Consider the following 14,836-nt stretch of genomic DNA (forward strand, 5'->3'; position numbering starts at 1 on the left):
TTCATAATAATACAAAATCGTGAATTAAATAAAAAGCAAATAATACGTCTCACTGAGTATTCACCAACAGAGTTATGTAGGGAATTTGATCACTTTCTATATCTGGGTCACATTTTATCTAGGTTCTTTAAGAACCTATGCTAAATATCAATGGTCACTAACAAACACTTCTAGGACTAAGACTTATCCTCACATTATTTGGCTGATGACATGATCATGACAAGCTGTCAGATATGAAAAGGAAAAGGGCAGTTGCAGACCACCTACCATTAAGAACGTACCTTAAAGAATGGGAATAATTTCGATCGCTTATGGCTTAGGCCATCGCTGATAGCAAACTCTCGGCTGTAGCCGGTACAGAATTGTTACCTCATGTGGTTTGGTGACTCGCGTAACCTTGGTTTATTTGATAACAGATTGATAATGAACCTTGTACGAGAAGCGTCTTGTTTGCCTCTTTCAGGTATTTTATAAAACCCTATAAATCGTTCTATGCTAAAAACATAACCCTTGTTGGCTGTAGGGTAAAAAGGAGAAAGTTTGTATAATAAACGTTTACAATGTTGTGATTGTAAACACCATAAAAACAATACTGGAGTAAATTGGTAGTTTAAAATTTTTTTCTAAATAAAAATTTGTACCTTTATATTGTTTAACCAAAGTTCTCACAATACAAAATCTTAGCAAAAAACAAGAAACGCATACAAAAAATCATTATACTTAAAGTAATTTTCATATAACCCTTTCTGCATGAAAACCTTTCAAATTGTGTACGAAGTGAAGGCGGTCCGTTCTACTAATTGTGAAGACAATTAGACGGTCCCGCCTTCGTTAATATAGGTAGGCACCTATTAATGAGGGAACTTCATACCCATGCCTATTTCTTCGTTAATCTATTAATTTTTTCGTCGATTTTTAACGAGTTTCTTTAGGTTGTGCTGTTATTTTTAATTTTTAATTGATTTAAAAATATCTTGAAAATATTTATATAGCGTAAGACGGTTCAGTTACAGTAATGTGTTTTATTTATAAAAGGTGTTTAATATTCCTAACATATAAACACCTAGTACCCAGATTGCGTAAAACAACTAAGCGTTTATGAAATCCCTAAATACAGAACAGTAACCCGTAAAGAAGATCTAAGTATTTTTCTTCGAAACGTCGAAAGAAAATCTACGAAATAAACACACCAGGTGATAAAGTACGGCATTTTATTTTCTTCACATACGTATTACACCATCAGGCCATCACCACATATTGTTTACATTACTCGCTACGTTCGTCGATCTTGACTTCTTGACCCAATTTTAAGATTTTTTGAACCCGCTAAATATCAATCGACAATCCAGGTTTGTGCTATTAATAGATTCTTACTTCTACTGTTTACTTTTACCTCTGATCTAATGTTTACATATGCTAGCTTTTATGTAAATGCAATTGAAAATTAAAGCTTCCGTTTTCTTCAGGAGTTTATAGAACTGAGTATTTCAAAAGATATTTTAGTTTATATTGAATTAGCTGCTCGACTCGCGTTCCTGTGGGAAAATTGAGATATAAGTCTAGAATAGACTACTATTTTAGGTTCTAACATTTTTAGCGAGGTTTACTTTTTTTACAAATAAAACAACACATGAAGTTAATTTCACTTTGGTATCATTAAGCATCGTAATCGTTTCACGTAAAACAAAAATTAAAAAATTGCCTTTATTTTTAAAAAGGCCTATAGCAAATTAATTACCTACAGTTGGACTTTTCATTTCAAGAACGTATAATTTCGACTAGGTTTACATTTAGGTCACTATGACATAAAAATATTAGAGACCGCTTCTGAAACAAGATAAAAACGATAATATAGTTATATTATTTTCAAGGGCTTACATTCAGCCTTCAGTCGATGCCACGATTTTTTTCTGCTTCAATGTTTTTTTTATAGAAGTTATTAATGGCACCAATTTCCTCAATCAATACCAAGCAGTACGTCAAAGCCATTAATGCTAAAATTACTCAGTTTATGATGTTTATTTCGAGGAAGAGGTCGTGGCTAAGTCAAAGCCGCGCGGATTGACCAATCGTAGGGTTAAGTTAGCGCGGTCGGTTCGTGGATGGGTTACCATATTTTCATAGCCAGTTTTTGTGTGTTTCGGAAGGCACGTTAATTTTGTGGGCCCCGGTTGTTATAAGAACATCTTTGGCAATCCTTACGGGTAGTAGGAAGCTCCCAGTCTTACGAAAGTGTAGCGGGCTGCCCGGGATGCCTGGGTTGTGTAGGTCAGATCAGTCGCCCCTGGTAAAACTGGAGTCAGGTACAAACGGTTAGTCTGGAAGTCGACCCCCACATATGTAGTTGGGAAAAGGCTAGGCAAATAGCAGATGATGACTCAGTTTATAATTAGTTAACTAATAACAAAGCTCGTTACAAACGAAATTGTATGTTTTGAAAACAGGAAATAAACTTAAGTAAATAGTACATTTTATTTTTATGTAACATGTTGTTAGTTACGATGATGCTTTGTAAACATTTTAGAAATAAAACAAAGGATGTTTTCATTTTCATCAACAGTTACCTATTGCTTTGTAAGATTTTCCGAGATATACAAGATTTATGACCTTGGTTTCCAAGGCTGCCATCCTACATTATATCTAAGAAAAATATCTTAATGAAGACTGCAAAGTTTGTTTGGTTTCTGTATGGCCATGTACCTGAAAAGGAACATTGGACCAACATACCTATTTGACGAGTGTTGGCCACCCTTTCGTGCAGCAGTATAATAGCCGTAATTTCTGAGATGAAGCAAGATCTATTATATAAACATAAATCTTCTCCCTAGCTATTTATTTATTAGTTCTCTTTGGTTCAGTTAAATCAACGTGTGCAGCGCCATCTAGTTTTAAAGTTTAGCTTTATATGCTTTTAAAATGCATACATTATAAATGCTCATTATCTACTTCAAAAGTTCTCACTAACTTACTTACATGATTTTAATTTAACATACATGTACCTGGTTACCTGGAAACTTTAACATAAGTTCTTAAGTACTAGTATTACCTTAGGTACCTAAAAATAGTGGTGGCCTAAATTTGCTAGAGAGGAAGCAAATGACATATTATGAGAGCCTGCTCCCAAAAACGGCCACTTATTTTATTAGACAAGCCGACAAAGTATGAAGCGAGTCAAGAGCGGTAGGGGCGAGTCGTCCGTCCCGAGGCCATTAACTTGCAAGTCTTGTCGTTCTCACCCGTCGGCGGATCATGTTGGACTAACTAAAATTGCAAGGAAATCCCCCTTGTGCCGGCAACCCCACCCTCCCCTAATTGCGGCTCGAGTGTCGATTTATTTGCGAATCATGACTCCCCCGCTACGATTTAATGACGATTTTACGATCTTTTGTCCGGTTTTTGTTATTTTACATTTTTTTTTCGGGTGTATCGTTCCGTCTTATGTAAATTGGGCTTTAGTTCCTTTGATGAAGGTGTTAATGTTCGCCTTTTTATAGCTTTTCTACTTTTTTTTATTTTAATGTGAATGAAATTATTTTTCATTTTTAGTGGTTCGGTCCTGAAAATTTTTGGCTAGAAACAAATATTAATAGAGTGTATTAGACCTATATCTATTATTTAATTCTATGTTAAAATCATTAATTCTTTGATTAATGTATTAACTTTATAGTTATGAAGGATAGTAAATGGAAAATAGAGGTGGTTCTGCCGCTTCGCTAGCTTGAAACGTTGGAAGTGTGCACTGAAACACATAGATGGCGTTAGTTGTTCATTTGTTCAGGAAAACCTTACTGCTTTGTATAATTGGGATTTGATACGCATTCAAGACTTATAGGTACAATTTAATTTCACGTATTAGTATGATACGAAAGAATGTCATTATGGAATTGGTTAGATACCTTTTGGTAATCAGCGTCTCTTTAACGTAACGCGGGCAACTTTTTATCTAACTTTCAAAATAGGGGAGGTGGTCAAATCGACCTTAGGGTTTTGGGTTTGGTACTGTGAGTTGATTTTAGCGTATTTCTTTAAGTAATTACTGAAAGCCTTCTATGACCTATTAATTATATCATATCGGATTGGCTTCATCATAAAATTCAAAATAGCGACAGCTTTCATGATCCTACCTCAGGGGTGAAGGTCCATGTCCATCATACTTAAATCATCATCATCATCATCATCTCAGCCATGGGACGTCTACTGCTGGACATTGGCCTCCCCTTAGATTTCCACAGATACTTGTTGGAGGCGACCTGCATCCTTACATCCATACTTAAATAAATGAATATAAAGTATTAACATAAAATAAAGTTAAAGGACAGAGGAGTATTTAACACTATTAGCTATATATAGCTATTTGGGACACACTAACCTTTCAATGTGAATGAAACGCGCTGCCCCGCCCTAATTTCAGAGCTTTTGTATCGATTCAAACACTACTAACCATTATTTGAAATTACTTGAGATAGTAATTAAAGTATAAACGCATGTGACTTTAACAAAACTTGAGATAGTAATTACAGTATTAACTTGTCATATAATGGGCTGCGAAGAAAAAAATTGGGCTTATAAGTCAATCCGCTGCTGCAACTTGGTGCAAGATCGACTGCAAGCGTTGCACCCAAGACGTTGCAATGCGCCAAAACATTCCTAAAGTTAATAAATGAAAATAAAAGCATTCTAATACTTTAACGTATAAAATAAAGGCGGAGATTACTAGAACGGGATTCAGCAGTTAAATCGAGATCGTTATATAGGCGGGGCATGTCGAGCGCCTCTGACCAATCACGCAACACCTATTTACTTATTCCCATATAATACAAACCGAGGGTCTTATGTAGACCTTTAAACATTTCTTCACGAAAATTCTCGGGATTCTGACGTACCTACTGAAGATTGCCATTCAACTAAGAATTATGTAGTGACGCAGCCAGACGCATTATTTTGCTCTTTGCAGTGACTAATATAAGCTTCAAATCTACAGGTCTATTTAATTTTTTGTCATCTTACCAGCCTGACTTATTATCAAACCACTACTTTATTGACCAGATCCCCTTACATATTCCATTCATAAAGGCCCAAAAGTGAAAAGTCCGCGCTTACCTACTATTTTTTTACCGAGAATTTTTTCACCTCACCTGAAGGTACTTTTCGAAATACTTCTTATGGCAGAGCAGTAAACATTTCTAATATTGCTCTTTGCTGGTAATTGAAAAGCTGTTAAGAATTTTCTTATTTGAAACTAATAACTAATATTGTTTTTTTCTTGTATTTCAGGTGTCAAACGCGAGTGACATCTACTGGGAGGGAGAAGAGGAGGCATCCAATGAGTTTCTCGAAGTCAACAAGGAGGACTCATCTATACTAGATCATCTTAAGCGGCTAAAACGTGACTCATGGCTATGTAAGTTATACTTTCAAATATAGTTTTAGAAACCAATCTTAGGGTGCATCTACACGGTGCTTGCGTATATTGAGGCACATGCGTAGGTTACATGCATTTTAAAAGCGTGTGGGTCCAGTGATTCGCGCCTGTACCAAAGCTAAATATCCACCAGGGTGTTCTTGTTAACTTGCTTCAGCTACATGCACCGTGTAGATGCACCCTTATGTATCTAAGTTCTACAAAGTGTTAAACAAAGAATTTTATTATCCATTAAATGGCTGTAATCCTAATGGAAATACCAGTTTGAAATATATTTTTGTACAGCTTGAGACATAGGTACATACATTTCTCACACCACGATGAAAGTAGTCGTAGAGTTTAGTTATTATATTTTAACTGTGCATGATGTCGTACATATTTTAAATATTTTTTTTTTTTATTTCAGCCTTCGATCCCCTTGGCCTTTGGAATAATAATAATAAAGAGTCTGAAGCCGAAAAAGAAACTGTCACGGAGAGCAACATCGATGACAATGCCAGGTAATTTCATAATTTATAATAAAACATATTTGTGGAACATGTTAGGTACCTACAGTTAGGTATATTTATATGGGAACAAAATCTTTCTACCAAGAAGTATTTATGGTCTTAACTATCCATCCATTGGCTGCTACTGTAGTTAAACAGTGGGTTTATATACCACACTATTCATCTATGGGATCTTCAAAATCAACACTTGTTGAGTTAAACTGACAAAATATTCTATGGCTCATTCATATTGCAAGCTATAGACATAATAATGTACCTTCGTTGTATGAAGGTAGTTTAATAAAGTTCTTACAAGACTTGCCTTGCATGGCAGTGCAAGGCGGGGTATCAACTGCCGAGTAGTCTGAAGGCGTGCTAACAGCGAGCGGTCTGCTAATTTATATTGCCATTGTATAGGTATCCACATAAAGAGAAATATTTAGTTTATATTTTAATCAACTGAATAATTGCAAGCTTGATTTGTTATTTGTACCATAGCTCATCATTTTTTTTGTTATATTCCAGTTTCGGCAAAGAAGACGATTTGGATGCTGGCTCCGGGTCGGCCGACAAGTCGGAGTCGGAACTCAAAGAAAGTAAGTTATGAACATTTTTAAATAAATACGAAAAAAAATGACTTTTAATAATAATAAATCAATTCGAAGTAAAAAAGGAATTCGTAAAACTTTACTCTCATCTGCATTCTCATCCTCATTAATTATAGTTTGCTTAAAATAAGTCGATACATAGTTGCTATATGACAGGGGGTAAACTTTGAACTTCGACCGTTGATTCCTAAGTATTGTTTTGATCTCATATCAACATCTGCCAAACCTTTTCCCAACTATGCTGGGGTCGACTTCCAGTCTAACTGTGTCAGTCGACAGTCAACAGTCTAAGAGACTGCCTGTCTGACCTCCTCAAACCAGTTACCTGGGCAACCAAGTACCCTTAGGTTATACTGGTTGTCAGACTTACTGGCTTGACTACTTACAATATACCTATATATAATAATATGACATAATAATCAAATTCTTGTTTCCTTGTTCTTCAGAAACTCTTCGTGTGACCTTCCTGGTGATGGAGCCGTACATTCCAGCGTACTCCAACAGGGATTCACCAGAGTTCCAGAATCTCTCTCGTTCTTTGGCGAATGCTGTGGACTTGCTGTTCGAGAACTTGCCTGGCACACAGCGATCCAGTCTAGTCAGAATACAGTAAGCGTTTATCAACTTTTAAAGTGATGCTTTTTTATATGGAGTTTCTTGCCCATTCTTCTCCATAGGAAGCTACTTTTGGAATGCGCAACTAGAATCAAACTTATTTATATTTTCGATGTTTATAAGTGCTTGTAAAGGCCTTTATCAACCACAATTCAGTCTTGTCTTCTATGTTTATCTCACTGTGAAATTTCTTCACCATAAACGGCATAATTATTTGAAATTCAATAAACAAAAACCTGCACATTTGTGTTGCTAAAACTCAAAAAAGGCTGGACAGATTTGGCTCGGTTTTCATCTTGAAACATTGATCACAGTAATATTGTAAAGCCGTAGATTTGTATGTATGTTTGTTAGTTCTTCACGCACAAACGAGTTTTCATGAATGTAGCCGATATATCAGAATTTCACAAGGCTACTTTTTATCCTGGTGCGTGAAACCACAGGCAGAAGCTAGTTGAAAAATGAAAACGTTAAATTTAATAAAGCTTTGATATGACCTCAAAGAATGCTCCAAACAGGTACTAATGAACCAAATATTTTTTCGCAGATCGCTGGTGAATGACGATTTCCTGTGCAAAGTAACATTGGACATTGTTACAACAAGAAACGAAGACACAGATCAAATTAAGGAAATCTTGAGGAACCACATTCAAACCATAGGCCGTCTCGGAGAGTACACTGTCAGTTATGATGATTTCAGCGCTCAACTGATTGACCCAGGTTAGTGTTTTGATAGTCACAAATGTTTTTAGTATTAGATTGTATTGTGATTCACGTGAGATGTAACCGAATGATAGTATTTTTATTAAAATCTTCAAAGCACTAATATTGTAATTACACATTTTATATTTTGATTTTTTAATTGTTTATTACACCCTTCTATAAAAGCTTTGGTTTACGTAGGAACAGATTTTTATATTATTTTATTTTTATTTTTTTAAAGCCTCCAGTTTTACGGCTGAAGAACAAGAGCCACCTGTCGATTATGAAAATAACATAAGCGATAAGGACGATCCGGCATACGCTACAACACCAGATTACCGCAATTCTTATACTTCACCAGACGATCAAAATTCTAATACTTCACCAGATCTTCAAAATAATTATGATGAAACACCGTACGATCCAAATTCGAATGGGTCACCCGATGACCCTAATTCGAATGGATCACCCGATGATCAGAATTCTAACGTTTCTCCGGATGACCCGTTCTCCACACCAGACGATAGAAACTCTAATGGTTCACCAGATGACCAGGACCCATATTCTTCTCCAGATGATAGGAATTCTAATGTTTCACCAGATGATCAGGACCGATATTCGTCTCCAGACGACAGGAATTCTAATGGTTCACCAGATAATCAAGACCCATTTGCTTCTCCAGACGATAGGAATTCTAACGGTTCACCAGATAATCAAGACCCATTTGGTTCTCCAGACGATAGGAATTCTAACGGTTCACCAGACAACCAAGACCCATATTCTTCTAATGGTTCACCAGATAATCAAGATCGATATTCTTCTCCAGACGATCCAAATTCTAATGCTATCCCAGATGATCGTAACTCTAATGGTTCACCAGATGACAATAATTATGAACAAACTGTTGAACAAGGCTCAAACCAAAGCCCAGAGTCAGGGCGAAGAGGTGACATTTCACCGAACTATGACCAATACGAAACTAACTATGATCAAAACTCTAGCGCTTTTCCCGGCGAGGGGCAGAATGGAGACAATTCTGGTCAAACTGGTATTAATTTATAAAACTTAATGCTTGGGAGAATTGCTGTTTTGTTGAGTTATTTTTTGTTTGTTTTTTTTTCTTTACATTTTTTGTTTCTTTTTTTTCTTCAGTTCCACCAGCCCTTCCAGAGACGACACCGAGCTACAATCCGGCATCTCAGGGTATATAATGTTAAATAGCTTCTAAATAATTCTCTAGGCAAAACTTCCTTAAGATTGCCATTACAAAAAAGAATAGAATTTTATTTTTATACAAAAACACTTTTTACACAAAGTTATTTTATATTTCGCGTAACATAAGTGAGAATAATGACAATGAATATTGGTCAATTGCAGTAAACAAAAGCTTAATAGACAAAAGCATAACTGACACGAAACTTGTTCACAGATTGCCCGCCTTCATACATGCGCTGCGACGAATCGCGTTGCGTGGAAAACAGCCGCCGATGCGACGGGATCTACGACTGCACCGATGGGACTGACGAAGACAACTGCCCTGACAGTAAGTACAATTTATATTTTAACAATTGGTAAAGGCGTTTTCAAATTCAACGAAATTAAACGTCAGAAGTTTTGACGATGTGAAGGTTTGCTGAGATCTATTTTTGGTTTCGCATAAGTCAAGCGGACGGCTGGCAGGAGCTGGATGCGGGCAGCCGAAAATCGATCTCAGTGGCGTGCACTTGGAGAGGCCTATGTCCAGCAGTGGACTGCGATAGGCTGATGATGATGATGATAAGTCAAGAAGAATTTAATGCCAATTTTGGTGCATCAGAAATCGCAACGGAATTGAGTATTTTTAGAATATTAGCTGTGATATTAGTCTACTACTGCTATTTCCTATAACGTTTTGCCATCCAAGTGCACGGCAGTCTTTTAGGTGTAAATGCAGCTACATCTGATATCGACTGATAAGTCAATCCTAAAAAGCATTTACCTCTTTTTATTACGTTTCTTTGATTAATTGGGTTAGTCTTATCCATAGGTACATGAGTTTTTATCTACTCGATGATTTCATTTTAAAAATTGTAAAACTAGTTGAACAGGGCGTCATAAATCTCAGCGACAATGATGATAACTGTCGAATTTTGTCAGTTAGCTCTTGCCTACCAGAACTGACAGTTCGTTTTCATACTCCGAGATTTAACGTTCGGCCCTAGAACGAATGATTTTCTTTTGTTTTTTTTTTTTTTAATAACCACATTGCCCAAGTTAAAGAAAGGAAGAAATAGAAACTCCAAGCTATACCAGTTCTGGATATGCAAAATAATTCAGTATGTGTTTACTTCGTACTCATATCCTTAAAACGACCACTGCTGGACAAAGGCCTCTTCCAAGCTGGGAGAGATTTGCCCGTACTAGCCGTGCTAGGTAAGCGTGCTGGTGAGCACTCTGTTAGATATTTTGAGCTTCAAAGATGATGCTGCTCAAGCCCAAGCATTGCATTTAATATCTCATTTGGTATTCTGTGGTTGTTATACCGCCACCAGTATGTCAGAGAGTCGTCCGTTCAGAAGGGTGTATCTGGGATGGTACATGGTCTATGTGTAAAATATAAATATTACTTAGAGTGTCGAGGACAGTATTTTACTGAAACGTCTATTAAAGATTGTGTAATATACCTGCCAGGTTTGAGGAGAGTTTTGAGAAATTCATTAAAACTTATTTTATGTAATTATAATTGCAGTTCACTGTGCTCGCCTATGTTGAATAATTGCATACAAACTGTTTACAATGAAACCACGTTAGATTAACTATACTATTTAATGTTTCTTAAAAATCTTCTAAATCAATAAACACAGTAGTTATCATTTAAAATTTATCCTAGGATTAGGGAGTTTAGGACCATCCAAAAGTATTTTAGGGTCAAGTAGCGTAAGCCAACTTACACTTTCGAGTACTTATGAGTAGAATATATCTTGTATAGTAAAAGTGGGTACTCGAGTTCATGTGTTTGCAATTATGCAAGCCGGCCTGCGTCGATTATAGTGCTGGAAATTGTACAAGTGCACTCGAAACAAAGATGGCCTATTTATACAAAACAACTATTAATAATCTTCTGACGTTAGGTTATTATTACTGAAACATTTTATTTGGCTTTGTGTTTAAACTGTAAAGTTAAATAATGACCATGGTTTGTCCATTTAAAGATGTTTTGGTGTTAAAACTATATATACAAATACATTGATTTCCTATTAGTTTTTCTTTCGTTGTTATTGAATATCAATTTTCTCTTTTAGTAACCTGTTGCCGTGCTTTTTTCCTACACCTCCGCGAAAATGTATTCTACTTATTTGTGTTATCTTTCCTTACAACAAAATACAAACTAAAACACTTCTGTACTTAAAAAAAACCTTTATTTTATTGAGCAAATAAATACCTGTAAATTACAACCCATGATGTAATTTGGCATAATTATAATGTGCTTGAGACTTAAACCGGCGCCGGCTTTAAGTGGCGCTTACGTAGGGCATCGATAGGTAAACAGTATTACGACCGCTCCCAATATTCTATCTATCTGTTGATTTGATGACTAAAGATACAATTTTAACATTAACCCCATGCAAGTTATTTCAGATTCCCTCTTTGTGAGCAACACAACAGGGAACGGCCATAAATAGTTACTTTGTTAAAAAAATCGTAATCACTCATTAAACAAATAACGAATAGTTTTTATGATTAATGTACTTTCTGATTTTTTATTAATAAATTAGTATTAATAAATGTCTGTCAATAGTGAATCAGACTTGCGTTAATTAGTATAGGTACTCACAAAGTGACGAGCGCAGATTTCATAATGTAAAATCTCCAAAGATTGTAGCGTCGCCCAAATTCGGGTGTTTGGGTACGAAGAACGATCTTTGGCAGAAATCTCGAAGAACCCCAAACTCTCTCGTTTTAACTACACATTACATTCACTTAATCACTTAATTAAAATAAATACCTACGTATATGTCAAATGTACAATTATATAGTGATGTCATCGATCTTTTACCGACTTGGCGAATTATAAGCTGCTTGACCAATATTTTCATATTGGATATGATTAACTGGACTTTTCAAGTACTACCACATTATCAAATTAGTTGTTCAGTTACAATGTAATTGTTATCGCAATCGTTAAAAAAAAGGACAATGAGCGTTTTGTCTACCTCTCCTCTAGCATTAAGTGATATATCAATAGAAAGCTTGTGTTATGTAGAGTATTTTCTTATATGGCGGCGATTGTCATTTTTTAGTATTTAGGGAGTTAGAACGTGTTTAGTGAAATAATAACTATGTCTAAAATCTGCTGTAACTTCTAAAGTACTGACAATTTGTTAGAGGTATTTTACTACGCAATTTTCTATTTAAAAAGGCCTTTCCATTGATATATAATTCATTACTAGAGAAAGAATCCAAGAACTTGAAACTAACTATCGATAATATAATCTAAAATAAGTTCTAGCTTCTAAAGTACTTATAATTCGTTGGAGGTATGTTCATACGAAATATTCTATTTAAAAAGGTCTTTGTCCCTCACATGGTGAAAAAAACTGCCTCTTTCGTGGCCCCAGATCCTACAAAGTTTCTTATAGCTTGCTTACTTATAGACTTGTAGGTTACAAAAAAAAAACATTTGATCTCACACATTCAAACCTAAGACTACTTGTAAATTTCAAAAACCGTAAGAATGTAATGGACTTACTTACAAGAAGTGTTCAAATCCAACATTGAGATAACATTACAACCAAGGCCCTTTCAATCAACAAATGACCTAAACACTGTTGTGATTGAACATTAAAATACTGTCCTAAATTAATTCAAATCTTAATTAATGTCAATGTACGATGAAGCTCTGTGGGCAATTACAGGGTTCAATAGAGTTGTTCAACTGCCCATCGGCATCTTATGCGTTTAATTTAAACATCATAGACCTTAATGTACTGTGAAATGAATAGCCGTATGCCCTTCAAATAATAACGCCACTGTTATAATACGTAGCTTCTGTTTCTCATAAAGGATTATTGAACTCTTTCGTCTTGTTTGTTTGTATGCAAGTTTTAGTGGCGATTGATTGGTTAGGAAACATGGTACAGTTTTCAAGTAATACTTATACTCATGCCAAGCTCGTATTACAGAAAATAATTCCATTATTCGGATAAACTAGAGCTTTTGTCAGCCAGAGATATAGCTTTCCAGAAGATGATAGCATTTATCAAATAGATCAGTATGTTTGGGTCTTTTGCGGGCAAAGAAATAAAAAATAACTTCCTCTTTAAAATATTAGAGTACCTACCTATACTTTTTTTTTGAGAAAACGCTCGAGTTTATAGTGCATGACTTATTCTTTTCAATGATATCATGACAATTCCTTGCCTAAAAATAGAATCCAAGACTGCACGGCGCATTTTGTTTAGCTGTGGCTTTACAACTTTATTTTAACACGATAATTTGTTAGTCCCATCATTGTAAATATCTGTTCAAGTGTTTAAATCTTAACATTAGTCATCACGTCTGATTGTGACACGTATCGGTGTTGTTGCCATAACATCCGTTATTAAGCTCCTCGCAGCCTTTTATTATGATGAGCTAAACATTCCTGTTGCCACTTCTAAACACCGATATAATTGTAGCCTGGATTCAGCAGATTTCGCTCTTGTCTGGCTCCTTTGTTTATAGTCATGACTTATTTCTAGGAACGTTTGTAGGTGATATTTTTATCATATGCAAGCAGCTGGTACTATCTAACAGTTACATACAGCCTTTTGTATCGTCCCATTTCTGGACATTGGCTTCCTCTCAATCGTAGAAAGATTGAGCGTTAATCATCACGCTTGCTCAATGCGGGTTGGTGATTTCAGACTTAATAGTCCAGGTTTCCTTAAGTTGTTTTCCTTCACCCTTCTACTATTTACGAAATAATGAAGCCTTCTAACAGTACTTAAGTTAAATATAATTACAAATTATTGATAGAGATTGCAATTACAATAATATAATGACTAGATAGGTTCCTAAAGCTCTTACTCAAACTCACTCGAATACTTGAAGCCGTATCATAAAATTTTTATAATGGCATCAATCATGTTTACTGGGGACCTATTAGACATTGCCTCATGATATTTATTTGAAGCTGTACATGTACATTATATGGTCAAAGATCACAATTAAATCAAAGAAGTGCCGGATGTCGCAACGAGACGAAATGGAAGATATACTTAATTAAATGTATGGAACAAATATATCATTGCCGAGTAGGGTCATTAAAAAGGTAGTACCAACAAAGGTAAAGATGATAGATACAGCCCTGAAACAAATAAAACTGTTCTTGACACTTGGGTAGCCTACAATGTTTGGGCAGCCTGTTAACCCCAATTACAAACTTCTAGTATGGATCATCTTATGATGACACCGCTGAACAATGTAATTGAATAAAACATAAACTATAATAAATTTATTTTGGTGTGACATCAAGGTTGTTGGTATAAGTTGTCTTAATTGTCGTCTGTGGGCCCTGGCGCCCGAGCCTTGATTGAAACAAATTGACATAAACTCGCTCTTTGAATGCAGTGTCGTTATTTATAATTGTCTCAAACGGTGATTTAAATTTGGCTGCACATTGTATGCACAATAACACACACGAACTTCTAACACTTTTCTCCCTCTAACTATCTTCTAACAAAAACAATAAGAATTAGCAAAACTGTGTGACTGTTCACGCGTAATGCCGTAACTAAGGAAAATAGGGATTATTTTTTTATATATAGAATATAATATAATAAAGAATAAAGACAATGAGAAAATGATTCTGTTGACAACTGCCCTGTTTTCTGAACATGAGACGTTATAGTATCTATTAACTTTCAATAAATAATAATATAACTTTTCTTTCAGACAAAGAACATAGAACATTTGCTACTACAATTGAAAATAAATAATAACACAAGGGAACAAAATAAGACTTTTTTTTTGTTGCATGA

General features: G+C 35.4%; 1 protein-coding gene across 5 annotated transcripts in view; it reads left to right on the top strand.

Annotated features, from left to right (window-relative positions):
• Trol (terribly reduced optic lobes) overlaps window positions 1-14,836 on the top strand; it is a 149,488-nt gene that overhangs the window by 42,960 nt on the left and 91,692 nt on the right. For 4 of the 5 annotated variants that reach the window (XM_049837550.2, XM_064035371.1, XM_064035372.1 and 1 more), the window contains exons 2-9: window positions 5,275-5,401; window positions 5,829-5,922; window positions 6,436-6,506; window positions 6,965-7,127; window positions 7,681-7,853; window positions 8,077-8,883; window positions 8,988-9,038; window positions 9,265-9,378. In XM_049837550.2, coding sequence (XP_049693507.2) covers window positions 5,275-5,401; window positions 5,829-5,922; window positions 6,436-6,506; window positions 6,965-7,127; window positions 7,681-7,853; window positions 8,077-8,883; window positions 8,988-9,038; window positions 9,265-9,378 — 1,600 coding nt within the window. Of the gene's footprint in view, window positions 1-5,274; window positions 5,402-5,828; window positions 5,923-6,435; window positions 6,507-6,964; window positions 7,128-7,680; window positions 7,854-8,076; window positions 8,884-8,987; window positions 9,039-9,264; window positions 9,379-14,836 lie in introns of those variants that run through there. The other variant, XM_064035381.1, reaches the window with a different exon arrangement.

Source organism: Helicoverpa armigera, chromosome 1 (assembly GCF_030705265.1).
Source record: "Helicoverpa armigera isolate CAAS_96S chromosome 1, ASM3070526v1, whole genome shotgun sequence".
NCBI classification, from domain to species: domain Eukaryota; kingdom Metazoa; phylum Arthropoda; class Insecta; order Lepidoptera; family Noctuidae; genus Helicoverpa; species Helicoverpa armigera.